At 46.3% G+C, this 14,618-nt stretch overlaps 1 protein-coding gene across 8 annotated transcripts in view; it reads right to left on the reverse strand.

Annotated features, from left to right (window-relative positions):
* TSPOAP1 (TSPO associated protein 1) overlaps positions 1-14,618 on the reverse strand; it is a 90,552-nt gene that overhangs the window by 23,502 nt on the left and 52,432 nt on the right. For 4 of the 8 annotated variants that reach the window (XM_025193439.1, XM_025193432.1, XM_025193437.1 and 1 more), the window contains exons 19-22: positions 10,020-10,091; positions 9,545-9,607; positions 7,303-7,406; positions 6,663-6,692 (exon numbers count right to left, since the gene is read on the reverse strand). In XM_025193439.1, coding sequence (XP_025049224.1) covers positions 6,663-6,692; positions 7,303-7,406; positions 9,545-9,607; positions 10,020-10,091 — 269 coding nt within the window. The remainder of the gene's footprint in view (positions 1-6,662; positions 6,693-7,302; positions 7,407-9,544; positions 9,608-10,019; positions 10,092-14,618) is intronic. The other 4 variants (XM_025193440.1, XM_025193438.1, XM_025193433.1 and 1 more) reach the window with 2 other exon arrangements.

Here is a 14,618-nt window from a genome sequence, read left to right on the forward strand (position 1 = left end):
TCACCTCCTTGGACCTGCTTGAGATGCATCTGTGGATGCATGATAAGGTGCGGTTGGCCTTCCTGACCGCGTCCCCACACTGTTGGCCCATGTTCATTTTGGCATCAATAATGACTCCAAGATCCTTTTCTGCCTCTGCACTGACAAGAAAGGAGTTCCCCAGCCTGTAGGTATGCTGCTGGTTCTTCCTCCCCAGGTGCAGCACCTTGTACTTGCCAGTGTTGAAACCCATCCTGCTCTCATCCGCCCACCCCTGTAACCTGTCTAGGTCCAATTGCAGCCTATTCCTCCCTTCTAGCGTACCCACATCCCCCCACATCTTAGTGTCGTCAGCGAATTTCAATAGGGTGCTTTTTACCCCCTCATCCAAGTCACTGATGAAGATGTTGAACAGCGCGGGTCCAAGGACCAAGCCCTGGGGGACCCCACTGCCCACATCCCTCCAGGTCGAAAATGACCCATCCACCACCACTCTCTGGGTGCGGCCCTCCAGCCAGTTAGCGACCTATTTGACTGTGTAGGCGTGTACTGTGTACTTGTAGGCAGCTATCAAGTCACCTCTCAGTCTTCTCTTACTCAGACTGAACAGGCCCAGTTCCTGGAGTCTCTCCTCATAGGGCATATCCTCCAGGATCCTAATCATACGAGTGGCCCTTCTCTGTACCCTCTCAAGCCTATCCACATCATTCCTGAAGTGTGGTGCCCAGAACTGGACATAGTACTCCAGCTGTGGCAGAAGAACTCAAAGAGGGATTACGGGCTGAAAGCGCTGAAACTGAAAAATTTGAAGAACAGAACAGGAACATAACAATAGTGCAGTTATCTGGTGAATGCTAACACTAATAAGGGAAATGAATTACAGCAGAACCTGGATCGTTCCTATCCAGGAGGTTCACAACCTCTTTAATTTGCAGCAGGGTGCTAAATTAAGGCTGGACAGCTCAGTTGATTCTTGTAACTTTACTTCAAAGGGTGTCACTTCTCCACTTAGCTAGAGTTTATTAATGATCCTTCATAGCTGACTGGAGAAGTAACACCCTTCCATATAAAAGCCACAGTGAAGAGCTGGAATTCCTCAGCAATCCTGCATTGTTCACTCAATCTAGCTCCCACCCCTTCCCTCCCCCACGGACTGACCTACTGGGCCAGGGGATGCGCACTCATGCTTGCAGGCACTCAGCCCCCCACCCCAGCCTCAGATCGACTCCAAGAGGCTCCGAGATCTACCGGTAGATTGAGATTTTTAAAATTTTTAAATTTTTAAAAATATCAAGTTGTTTTTGTTAGAAGGGGTGAAATCAGCTGATGTTGGAAATCTGGTTGTGAGAGTAACATAATTAAAACTTTCTACTCGCAGTGTATCATCCAGTGAAAAGCATAAAGATTGGTAGATGAGTAGATTCCATTCCTGTGCACTCGTTCTCTGAAAGGATTTTCCTGATTATTTCTACCTTGATTTTTTCCCATTATTCCTGATGATTTTCATATATTTCAGTAAATACAATATAGCCTAGATATTTTTCAGGGTTATAGTCCTTATCCTCTTGTGGAGATGAGGGCTTATAAATAAGTCAGGGGTAGATGATTCCTGAAGTACAACACTAGTAACTGTATATGGCCTTTATTGATTTGACCAAAGCCTTCAACTCTGTTAACTGTGAGGCTCTATGGAAAATCTTATCAAAATCTGGCTGTCCAGGAAAATTTATCACCGTCCTAAGCCTCTTTCACGACCAGATGACTGCCTGCATCCTATGCAGTGGCTCTGCTACAGAGCCCTTTGCAATTTGAACTGGCTTCAAGCAGCACTGAGTGATCACACCAATTTTGTTTTCCATCTTTCTTGTGGTTGTCAAGATGCTCATCTGTGACCATCTGCCACCTGGCACTGGTATTAAATCCAGGATAGACAGGAATCTTTTTAATCTGTCCCTCCTCTGTGTCAAAAAACAAAGTTACTCCATCTCGGATTCTGGAATTTCAGTACGCTGATGATTGTGCTGTCATTGCACATACTGAGGAACACCTATAAATCGCCCTTAACTGCTTCCCTCAAGCATACCAGTGCTTGGAACTGACCCTTAACATTGGAAAAACAAAACCAGCTTGCTCCAGGCCGATCAACTCCCCCAGCAACGATCCTCATTGACAGACGGGAGCTGGAGAATATTGAACACTATATGTACTTCAGCAGCCATCTCTCAAAGGAGGCCAACATTGATGAGGAGATCCAGTATAGGATCTGATGTGCCAGTTCTGCCTTGACTGAATCATTGTGTGTTCAAAGATTACAACATCAGAACTTGAACAAAGCTCCTACTATATAAGGCTGTGGTAATCCCAACTCTTCTCTATGGTTGTAAAGCTTGGGTGACCTACAGGGACCACCTGAAAAGCCTGGAATGCCTTCACCAGTGCTACCGGAGGATTCTTGGCATAGTGGGAGGATCATCACACAAATGCCAGTGTCCTCACTGACACTAACACCACCACTATGGAAGTGCTGATTTTTCAACATCAGCTGCAATGGACAGGACACTGAGTGTACATGCCTGATGTACACTAACCAAAACAACTGCTATACTCCCAACCCAGTCAAGGACAAAGGGCATGCAGGGGTCAAGGACACCCTCAAGGCAAGCATTAAAAAGTGTTGCATTGACACGACAAATTGGGAAAAACAAGCCCAATACAGGGCCACATGGCAAGACCTTGCGAGAGAAGGTACGTCTTACTTTGAGAAAAACCATCTCATCCTGGAGGCAGAAAAACAAAAGGCATAGAAGGAAAGGAAACAAGACCGAGAAATCCATGGTCTGACACTCCCTTTAACCTCACCTGTAGCATCAACCAGAGAGTCTGTGGCCCTAGGATCAGCCTCTTAGCCATCAGTGGATTCATTAACAACCCTTTACTTGACCTGTGGGAGTGATCATCCTCAGCCATGAGGGACTGCTGACAACAACAACTGTGGTGACACAGGATGTCTCAGTTCTCTCTCCTTCACCTGTCAGCAGTCACGGTCTTTCCAAGGCCCAAGGCTGAAGGGCAATCCCCTGGATGCAAATATCTTTCAGGGGAGCCTGGGTTTTGTGCAAGACAGCTCTGTTTCTTCAGGCTTAATAGACAATCCTAGCTAGTTCTGTCGTCAGAGGCAACTCCTGGGCCATGTACAAGATAACTCTTCAGGGTCTGGGGATGCAGTAAATAGGCTGCTCAGTGCTTACTTAGGCCTGGTCATTCTCTTGTCTATTTAACAGAAGCTTTGCTGTTATTTTCCCCAGGAAGCCAACTCAACCTTCAACTCAAATTGACAAAGTAACAGAGTTTAAACTCAGAAGGAGCTGTTAGATTATGTTGTCCAGTGGCTTTCAACCTGAGGTTTGTAGGCCCCTGGGGGTCCACAGACTGTGTAAGGGGTCTGCGAAAGATGACTATGAGCAATCAAAAGTATGTGAATATCCACACTTACAAATTCAAAGGGGTCCACTCAAAATTTCCAAAAGGGTCTGCACCTCCATTCAAATTTTTTTAGGGGTCCACAAAAAAGGGTTGACAAAAAAAAAGGGGGAAAAGGGTTGAAAACCACCCATCCAGTTAATCCTCCTGTACTGAGGCTGTACTGTTATTTGTGCTTGACATCTTCCAGAAAGGTGTCATTCTTCAGCTGAAGACAAAGGAATGGACAACAGCCCTCAGTGCTGCATAGTACTGCCAGATCATTAATCTGCCCCAACCAATCCTGTATGACCTTACATAGCTTCGTGATGAGGTGTACGTTGAATGTAACAACTCGCAAACTGTTTTGAGCCAAAATACAAAAACCATGTGAAAAGGCAGAGAAAAAAAAGCCTGAAAAATGGCTCAAAACATAAACTATTGAAGTTAAATATTGTTACACTAGCTGGATTGGATAATTTGCATGCAAAAGAATCCTAATAATTAACCATAGCATTCTCCAAGACCAACAAGTTGACTTTTAACAGATCCTGGAAAACAGGGGTGTAACAGAAGGTGTAACCCTAGCTCTGTTAAAGAGGAGAGGGGGCGAGGGAAGGAAAGGCAGCAGGACCACTTTAAGGCCTGAACCTTTACAGCCCAGAGGAGGGAACAATTACCTGCTGTAAGATGGACCCAGCCAGCATGGACCAGGTCGAGAGGACCTCGGCTGTCAAGGGAAGACCCAGCTGGACAGAAGAGAGCAAGCAGCTTGCACTAGAGTGGGGGGAGGGACCCCAGAGGGGAGATGCCAGGCCTTGGGCTGGAGGCTCACACTTGTAAAGTTCAGCCCAGAATTAGCCAGCTGCAGGACCCAGCAGGGGGAGGAGAGCAAGACACTGATCACAACTGTACCCAGGGAGCAGAAAGCCCAGTGAGATAACCAGGTGGGCATGGCTGTCTAAAATATAAACTCTCCCCAGGCCAGAGGAAGGAAAGTAGGTACAGTGGCAGAGCGAGACAGACCTGCAGGGAGGTGAGGGTGGAATCCCCTCCAGCCAGGAAGCTGCTACCTGAGAGAAGGGACTTCCGTCAACTCAAAATGAAGGAGCAAGTGCCTGGGAAGTACTGAGGATTTCCCTTTTTTGTGCCTTGGAAGTCCCTGGGAAGGGAATACAAAGAACTGAGATCAGTTTTATGTTCACCCTGGAGGAGCCCTGTGGTAAGAGCTGAGTAGATCTAAACAGATTAGGAACTGTTCACGGTGACCCCAGAAGTGTCTGGGGAAGTGGAGTACCCTGAGGACTACAGACTGTTTTGAGAGCCCAGTATAGGCCTGCTCGCTGTTCTTTTTTTGCTTATGACAGTAGTAACACTCAGTGGACTGAAATGGCTGTGGGGGAGGCAAGGAGGCCAAAGAACAGAGTGCTCGGTGTACTGTGATTTTATCTGTGGTTTTGGTTTTTGGACCTACCTTGGCAGTTTTGGGGCAAGAGACCTAGGAAGGGAACCCAGACTGGTCAGAGCCTAGACAAAAAGGAAGAACTAAGACAGATTGGAGACCGGCAGGGCTGGGCATCCACGCACTGACAGAAAGGGGGAGCAGGGGAAAGAGAGAAGGGGCAAAGCCATGCACAGCCCAGTTAGACCTGGAGCTGGGGACAAGATAGGGAGACACGGTGCCTATGGCCTAGGCATTAGGTTCCCGAAGGCAGCCTCTCAAGAAAACATCTCAATTAATGCCATGACATGGCAAGCAAGAGAAACAGAGAGAGAGAGAGAGACAGAGAGAAAGTTAGGGCGGACTAGGTAGCCAGGTACCACCACACCACAAGGGGGTGCGCCATTATCCACAAAGAATCACCCCATTACAGGGGAAAACCATGGCTGACCAGAGAAAAGTCTAATGTTATACTGAAGATGATTTAATTTGACTGATGCCCTCTTTGGCAAAACCATGGAATGGCTAGTACAGAATGATAACATGTATAGAAATAAAAAGGACAGCATAATTAATGCAAATTAGCATGGTTTAGACCAGTGGTGAGCAATTGTGTGGGCTGGAGAGCCACTTAATGAGTTTTGGTGAGTTTTTGAGGGCCAGGGGAGGAAGAGCCAGGGGCAAAGTAGGGAGATGCCAATTGATCCTCAAGTGTCCAGAAGCCTGAGGAAGGAAGGCTGTACCCCACACCAGGAGCTAGGCTGGGCAGCACGTAGACTCCTCTGGCCCCCACATCCATGCCCCCCACCCCTGCCCAGCTTCAAGTTAGTGGTGTATAGTTCTGTCACCACAACTGCCAACAACTGGGCCTGCGCAAGATGGGGCACAATGCAACACTGAGTAGCTGTCCTGCCTGCCTGCCTACCTGCTGCAATGAGCCACTGCCAACTTCAGGAAAGTTGGGGGTGGCTACCCAGGCCGAGCCCCAACCACAGCCGGCATGGACTCGCCTCTTAACAGCACCATGGCAGCAGCAGCTCATTGTGGCAGGCTGGCGTGTGGGATGGCTACTCAGCATACTGCATTGCACCCCATCCCATGCGGGCCCAGCAGCCAGTGGCCACAGTGCCAGGACTGCACTGCTGCAGCACTAACAAGAAGCTGGGCAGGGGGAAAGGATGCAGAGAGGGATAAAGTCTGTGCGTTGCGTGGCCTAGTCCAGCCCCAACCCTGGCTGCAGCAGAGCAGAGCAGCACGGGGCATAACCCTCCCTCCTCAGGCTTTCAGTGGCACCTAACACGCTGGACAGGATCAACTGGTGGGCCAGATACAGCTCGCAGGCCATATTTTGCCCATCCCTACTTCAGACTGTTTAACAAATCTGATATAACATTTTGATTAGAGCACAAACTGACAAAGATGTTTCCTCTGCATGGAATGTGATTTAGTCCATTCATATTGTTGACATCTAAGGGTAATTTAGTTTCCTCAATGAAGAAGATTAGTGGCATAGTGCAGTTTACAATGGATCACTGTCTAAATAAAAGCAGAGACCTGGCTGGACATATGAAAGGCAAAACAACCACAACCAGAATCCTAGAACAGATGAGGTACTATTCCAGAGAGGGTATACAGGAGAGTCCTAGCCTCTAGTCTATAGTGCATGCTCGGGTAGGGGATAAGGCTGCTTTCGGTCTCTCCCAGGGAGTTGTTGGCACTGTGTATAAAATGACTCGGAGAGAGCATGAGAATGACTCTCCTGTCCACTGGTTAAGGCACTCACCTTGGAGGTCAGCCAACTGAGTTCCAGTCCCTGCAAACAATGATAACTTTAGTATTATAAGTGGAACAGCAACAACAGGAGAAATTGAGAGTAACCCACCCTAGAATGCCTGATAGGCTGCTGGTTATGGTGTAAGATGAAGTGCAAGATGTAGGCTGAATGCCCTTGGAGAGAACAGAAATATGAACTGGGAGCTCTCAAACTGAGTGAGTGCTCCTGCCATTGGGCTGTGGGACAAAAGGACAGCTCCTTCTTAGTTTTGTGAATAATTTCTTCATTTCAATTGCTTTGCTTCTGTTAAAGAGGGTCACTATTGAAATCAAAATAAAGGTGTTTGTTTTGGTGAGAAAAGCTTTAATTTCAGTTCAGACAACTGATTTTTGGTTCAGCTGCCAAATAAAACCTTAATTATTTGCATAGCTGTAGTAAAGCATCTAGGAACAGGGTGGAGGGAGGTTGTACAGCAAATAAAAAGCATCTGCCTCCACGGTTTTTTCCTCCAGAACCTCTCACAGAACTCAAAGTCACTTGGGAAAAAGATGGTGCAAGTCAGATCAAAGGTAACCAGTGTCAGAAGGTAAAATGGATAGAGATGGTGAGAGAAGCAAGCCAAAAGTAGGAAGTGACTATTGCTGCTTACCTCCACATCCGCATTTGGAGAACTCTCCTTAGGATTGTAGTCAAAAACAGCCACCATACTCTTAGGCACGAGCAGTTCAGCTTCAAGGTCCTGACATTTGTGCACTGAGGGATAGAAATGAAACACATTCATGGTCTTGAAAAGCCAGGGTGAAACCACAAATCAGAACTGAGCACAATCCACTCAGGCCAGCACCATCTTCTTGCTGTTCCTCAGGCCTCCACTTCCAGGCTTCATGGAGTGGGAGCCAAGCAGCTGTCTGCCTAGCTCAGGGGCAGGGAATTATTATGGGCGGAGGGCCACTTACTGAATTTTGGCAAGCCATCAAGGGCCACATGACAGGCAGTCAAGGGCAGATAAATATTCATTTTCTAAAAATTTTAGGGGCCCCGTGAGCCAGATAGAATGGCCTGGCAGGCTGCATCTGGCCCACGGGCTGCATTTTGCCCACCCCTGGCCTAGCTGCTAATGTGCAACTCTTGTTCCTGTACTTTGCCCCTTTTTTTGGTGGGAAAGCTGGGGTAGGAATGCAACATGGATATAGGGGAGGAGAAATGAGGGACTTGGCAAAAGCCAGCAGGGGACTACACAGGTGCACATCCAACTTTCCTTTCTAAAGGCTACTGAGGCCTCCCTGTTGAAGGACCTTTACCAATTGTTTATAACTTACATCTCTCTCTCTCATTTTCATCTATGGTTTGATATTTTCCAGGTCTGGGCTCTAAGTGGGGCAAGCAGTGTTGATGCTGAAAACTTGAATGAAAGCAGTTCACTTCCTTTTGTGACTGAAGGAAGTGAGAAGGTACCTCCTCACCACATGGCACTTTTAGAACTGCTGACTTAACACAGGAAAATGACATGTAGCACAGTTGATAAGGTGGAAATATGCCTGTCCACATCCCACTAGGTTAGCCCTTTAAGTCAGGCCACAGCAATTGAAAACCCACAACTATGGCCTACACAGAACATCTGTGATACCCAAGAGGACCCAGCCCCATGTCTCCACACTGCACAAGTGCACAGGCCTAGTCTTTAAGGGGTAAGAAGAGCATAGGGAGCCACAGAGTGGAAAGCCTACTCTAGTGTGCACCTTCTAGGCAAAGCTCCAGACTCTACTTACAGAGCAGATGCTAAGGCTATGTCTGCCCTGCAGATGCTACTGTAACTGCAGTGTAGCATAAGCATACACGAGCTACCCATAACACCAGCGGGCAGTTCCAACTAGGATCTACTCAGCTTCTTGGGCAGGTGTTGGAGCCCAGGCTACCCTAGCTATGCCTCCAATAGCAGCTAAGTTGTCTTGTTTAACGTTAGTATGGACATGTGACTACAGTGTAGCTATACCTGAAGTGGAGAAAAGCAGAGCTAGGGACTCTGATAGCTGCAAACTGTCCAGTCCCTAATGAATTCACCTATCTCATGCCCATCTCCTCATTGATCCAAGAGCCCTCCCCTTATTCAGTCTAGTCCCAATGCACATCCAAAGCAAGACTGGGTGCTTTGTTGGCATCCTCCTGCAAATTCCTACTGAAAGGGCAAACACAGCCTCTGTTCTTAATGCTTAAGCACACAGAAAGAACACTTCCTTTTCTCAGTTTCCGCTGCCATTCAAAGAAGAGCCATGATCCTCCTGCTGTCAGGACTGGACAGCCTGTCCCCCCACATTCTGAATTCCCAGCGTCTCTCCAAACAGCAGTGAGACCTTCACTTACTGCCCATCCCGTTGGGGTTACAATGTCATGTCCACCTGACTCAGTTGGGTGAGATTTCTCAGGTATTACCCTGACTTTCTGCATTCTTGTTCCCACTTCTTGCTTTTGACAGCACCTCCCCCTTGCTCTGCCTATACAGCAAGCAACCTGAATCTCGACTCCCTTCTAGCAACCATTCTGGCAGCTTCCTGCCATTCCTTCCTCCCCACCCACAACATTTGCTCACCTTGCATGTTCTGCCTTTCTAGCATTTTCACATTGAAATTCAAGTCCCTTGAAACAATACTGCATAGGCAACTAGTTCCTCCTTTCCAGAATGCAGTTTGGCTAGGCTCTGGGTAAAACAATATATTCAGAAACCACTAGCTTGTGGTAGGACTCTCCTCCAGAAGCTCAAATTAAAAGGATTCTCAGTAGGAAACGAACCCTTCTCTAACAGGCAGTTATGTGGCTATTGCTTGGCTGTTAATTCCAAACTTTCTTTTACAACCTCAGTATTACAGTATTTGACTTGAAGAAGCAATTCTTACCTGAGCGAGGTCTGTAGTTCTCAGTTGGATGAGGCTTGTAATTTTCTTGTTTACCCAGCTCAGCTGTGGAAGAAAATACATCATAAGTTCAAACTTAACTTTTAACACTAATCAAACTAAACACTTCAAACAAGAACAAGAAAAACAAAGACCAAGACAGGGTCCAACAAACAAAAGAAGCAAACAGTCCTTTCCAGTCATTGCAACTCATGCAAACATTTATGACGTTGGAAGAACACAAGACAAGCCCCAAAAAAGAAAGATTTCCCTGTCCTTGAGAACATTTAACGTCCAGACAAGGTCACAGCATGGGGTGACTACAAACGATGCTATACTGGGAAGAAAGAGTGCACTTCCTACTCCTTGCAACTCTTAAGAGGCAAACATTCTGAGATCCTGGAATCAAGAAGTAAAAACTCAAGGCAGCTTGCAACCCAAATGCAATTATCAAAGAGCAAGCACAGGTGCGACAGACCTTTCTTGGAGCGCCTGGGTTTCGGAGGAGGAACAGTGAGGCGACGTGGAGGTGGAGAAAACGTGCCATTTCCTTAATAATATCCAGAAAAAGCAAATAAACAAACAAAAGAAACAGTAAGACAGTCAATGAAAAGTGAAAAGCATCTTCAAGAGTGAACAAACAACAGAGCAACATGATGAAACTTCCTCTGGGTAGCAGATGGTTTGACTTTCATCTGCAACAGCAAGACCTCCAGCTGCCACACACAGCCACACAAGGACTCCACACATTACATAATCTACACCCCAAATATGCACACACAGACATATTATACTTATAGGCCAAATACAATAGAGACCATGTCAGACATGTCCCTTTCTCCAAATCTGTGACTTCACTTTACCTTTCAAGAATTTCCTAATAGGAATAAAACAAAATCACTCGTCCAACTAGCTGCCTGAATCACAATTATCTCTATCTGAACCATCCCACACAAATCCTTGTTTGTACTACTAAAACTATGCAGTCAATCCTGTTGCACAACTACAAGGCACAGAACCCTAACTTGCCACAAGTAAAGAAGGGGGACAATGGTGGCTTGTGTTCTGCTGCTGCAGGCGTTGTTAAAATATTGTCCAGAAATCTAAGGAAGGAGGGCCACACCCCCTGCTACAGAGGAAAGCAAAACCCCCCACAGTCCATAACAATCTGACCATAGGCTCAAATTCCTTTCTGACCGAAAAGATGCAGAGTTAAAGCTGCACTTTTTAAACAAGCCAACCAGTCTATTTAGACTCTGTTCTAACAGATGTACAGAATCCCTCTTCCCTGCTCTGCAATGGGAATTGAGATGTGCACTGAAAATGAGGAACGTAAGAACTGGGTATGGGAACAAAGTTACTTACTAGTCACTAAAGTTCTCTGCAATGTATTGTCCACACACACATTCTCAATTATGGGTGTATCTCCTGCCTACACCCTCAATCCAAGATGTTTTGCCTTGGTTGTAACACACAGAGCACACTACAAGCCTCCTCTTCTCATGTACCACACCAATCAAGTAAATGGTGTGGTGCCTACTTCCCACTTCTCAGTTTCCTCTTAACTGCAGAGTCCTATACTGTGTTTGACTCTGAAGGAGGAGGGCAGGAGGGTGGGATTCAAATATGTAATGTGGCCAATACATCTTAAAAAACACTAACTATTCATAAGTAACTGTTTTGTCCTTTGAGCAACTGGCCACAGACATGCTCTTATTTGTGGATGACTCCAAAGTAATGTCCACATTCACCTGGAGGTGGGCCTGAGAGTCTTCTACATCTACACAACAGTGATGGTAAGACCCACCTTCCTAAACATCAGTCCTGGAGGCTTCCATGATACTTGGTAAAGGTATACATCAAGCTCCAGGCAGCTGCCCTGCAAATACCGGTGGATGGGAACAATGTGTAGGAAAGCAAAAACAGCAACCTGGACTCTGGCAGAATGTGCCTCTATCAGAGTTGCTACTGCCACCCTTTGGCAGTCTCATAGTATAGCTTGGCAGAGTCTGATACTCATTTAGACAATTTCTGGAGTGAGCTTGCTTTGGCCTTTGGATATTTGATCAAAGGAGACAAATAGCTTTGGAGGTTTGTAAAGAACTTAATCATATGCAAACAGAAAAAGAGAGCACACTTGATATTTGTAGTGTAGCAAGGCCCTTTCCTGGAAGGTACAAGGCTTTGGAAAGAAGATTGGTAAATTAATCTGTTGCCTCAGGTAAAAATCTATAACCCTATAAATCTATAAGGGAACATGTTGGCATCAGATGAAACAATGGTCTCAACAGAGCAGGTGAGACCAGTTTCAAGCCAGGTGGAATAAGTTCTCTAATATTTGCAAAAAACCTGAGAGGCTTTTAATAAATGACACTGGTTATATGCTGATAAGTGAAGGACTACAGAGCTACCCAGTGTGTTCTGATAACGGTGATGGAGCTTTAGGCTCCAACAAATAGCTTTGTGTTTGGGACAAGACATTTCGGTTATGAGGCTCCTTGCCTAACGCCAGGCAAGAATCAGGTTAAGCAAACATGACTGAATGTATTTTGCTATAGATACGTCTCTGACAAGGGAGGAATATTCTTCCTCTACTAGTGTCAGCCATCCAGCATCCAGGCTGTAACAGAAAAAGAGCACAATCTGTGTGGAACATTTTTTCTCCATTCTGCACTGAAAGGTTAAAGAACTCAGCAGAGTTCTGGGGACTTTCACAAGAGCTCCAGGAGGTATCAAAACCATCTCTGCCTTGTAGGGACTATCAAAGGATCAGAGGAGCAGGACAGAATTCATATACATTTCCCAAACAATTTACCAAGGTGGCATCTTCAAGGGAGCCCATACTGAGGCCTCTCCAAAAGAGAATATCCAACACTTTTTACCAACCCCCTGTTCACAAAGATATCCATTTCTATTTTGCAAAGATAGGCCTGAGGACCAAGTCCTTCATCTTCCACTCATGATGTAAAGAAGACATTATGCTGAAGCAGAATCCCCTGGAGTTGCAGATAGCAGGGAAGTGCAAGGCATGTCTAATGTCAAATACACCTGTGCAGCACACAAACTATTTTCTGATGCATGACAGAGGATCTGGCTCTACCCTACTGGCTAATGCAGAATACAGCAGTGGTGTCAGCATCCGGATGTGTTAACCTCAAATGGAGGGAAGGAAGGCTTTTTTGCAAGCTCTCCATGCTGCTCTAAGCTCTGTCACACTGAGATGAAGATCCACCTCCTCCAATGATCAGGTAATCTGCAGCAGGAGGTTGCCAGCATGTGATCCCCAGACTCAGAGAACATGTCACCATGGCAACAGACAGATAGGGAAAAACAAATGGCATCTTTCTCCACTCTGAAGACAGCTCCTTCCAGTGTGAGATGGCAGCATTAGCAGTGGTAGCATGAGACTTCCAGACAATCAACCTCAGAAAAGTAAACTATGTTCAGGCTTGTAAGCTCCTGAGATGAAGTCTGACATGAGCTGTCACAAAAGTGTATCAGGCCATGTACCCAGGAATGGCCAGGCAGGATTGCACTGTCATTGCTGGGGCTCTTCTGAACTGAGAGGATAAGCTGCTTTGGCAGTGGGAATTAAGCATGGGGATTGTATGCCCTCACTTCTAGAGAATGCATAGTAGCTCCTATGAAGCTGAGGCCCTGTACTGAAACATGACTGTCTTTTTGGTAGTTAACCACAAGTTCAAGGACTGAAAGAGGAAGATCCTCTGAATGCTGTTAAACCTGTTTTCCACAGTTGCTCCTTTGAACAGTCAATGATGTAGATAAAGAAACACTGCAACCCCTTTTCTCCTGAGACTGCACCAACTACCAAGAAGGCCTTGATAAAGACTCTCCAAGCTGTAGAGAGCCCAAAAAGAAAAACCTCATACAGGTAACAGCCCTAACCCATGGCAAACAAAAGGTACGTTCTGTGAAAAGCCCTTTAAGCAATGTGAAAGTGCGTTGTCTTGCAAGTCCAGTTGCAAACCAATGCCGTTGACGAAGGGATGGTGAGAGCACCACCACTGCCGCCATCTTGAACTTGGTCTTAAAGATAATAGATGGGCTTTTTTTTTTATGGTATAAGATGGCTTTACCATCCTCCCTTTCTTCTTGGAATCAGGAAGTAACTGTTGTAAAACCCCTTTCCCCTGAGCCAAAAGGAAGGACACTTCATCCTATAGCAGTCTCTCCTAAGAAGGATCCCTGAACAAAAATGAGAAAAGGAGTTCTGGAAATAGCAGCAATATTATCTGGCTCAACTACTTCTATACTTCTTGGCTCAGATGGCAGACTACGAGGCTGTGATAAGGAAAGCTGGGGTCAGGTATCTGGCATCCCTTAACTACACCATCAGACTCCCTGGCTGGAGACAAGGGTTCTTCAGGACAATGCGAGAAATGCAGATAGTCGTACGTGATGACTCTGAAAGCTGTGACAGCTTGGCTGGACCTACACATAAAATTAAAAATGACCAAATTTAAATAACAGTGCATCTTGCAAATGAATGCAAGATGGTGGCTGGGACCATGAAAAATAAAAGCAATTCCAATTGATTTCATTTTCTGTGCTAGATTATGCCAAATCATCATAGCGTTTATAATCACCTGAAAGTTCTAATAGCTAGGAAAGAAACCCTCTTGCAAAAAAGACAGTGACTGAGGCAAAACTGGATTGCGTGGTGACAAGAATGCAACGAAGAAGATCAGTCTCTGCTAATGGTTGCAATCCATTAGGCGTAGAGAAAGTGGAGTTTGCGGCACCCAATACCAGATCCATGCCATTCTAATATTATAAAAGCCTTAATCTGTCTGTCCAGCCATAACACTTTATTCGCGCTCTGATCGGCTGGCTGAAACAACCAATCAGAGTGCGAATACAGCGTTGGGATAGGAGGTGGCGACACCGCGGAGCACCGCCATGATGGCAGGGACATGGGGGATGGGGGGGGGCGAGGACAGCACAGCCCCACCCCGCCCTGCTCCCTGCAGGCGGGAACAATGGAGTGAAGGGGGGGAGGGGGGGAGGCCATTGAAGCTGGGCCCACCCCCCCCCCCCCCCCCCCACCCGGTGCGTT

The sequence above is a fragment of the Alligator sinensis genome, unplaced genomic scaffold, assembly GCF_000455745.1.
Source record: "Alligator sinensis unplaced genomic scaffold, ASM45574v1 scaffold367_1, whole genome shotgun sequence".
Taxonomy (NCBI): Eukaryota; Metazoa; Chordata; order Crocodylia; family Alligatoridae; genus Alligator; species Alligator sinensis.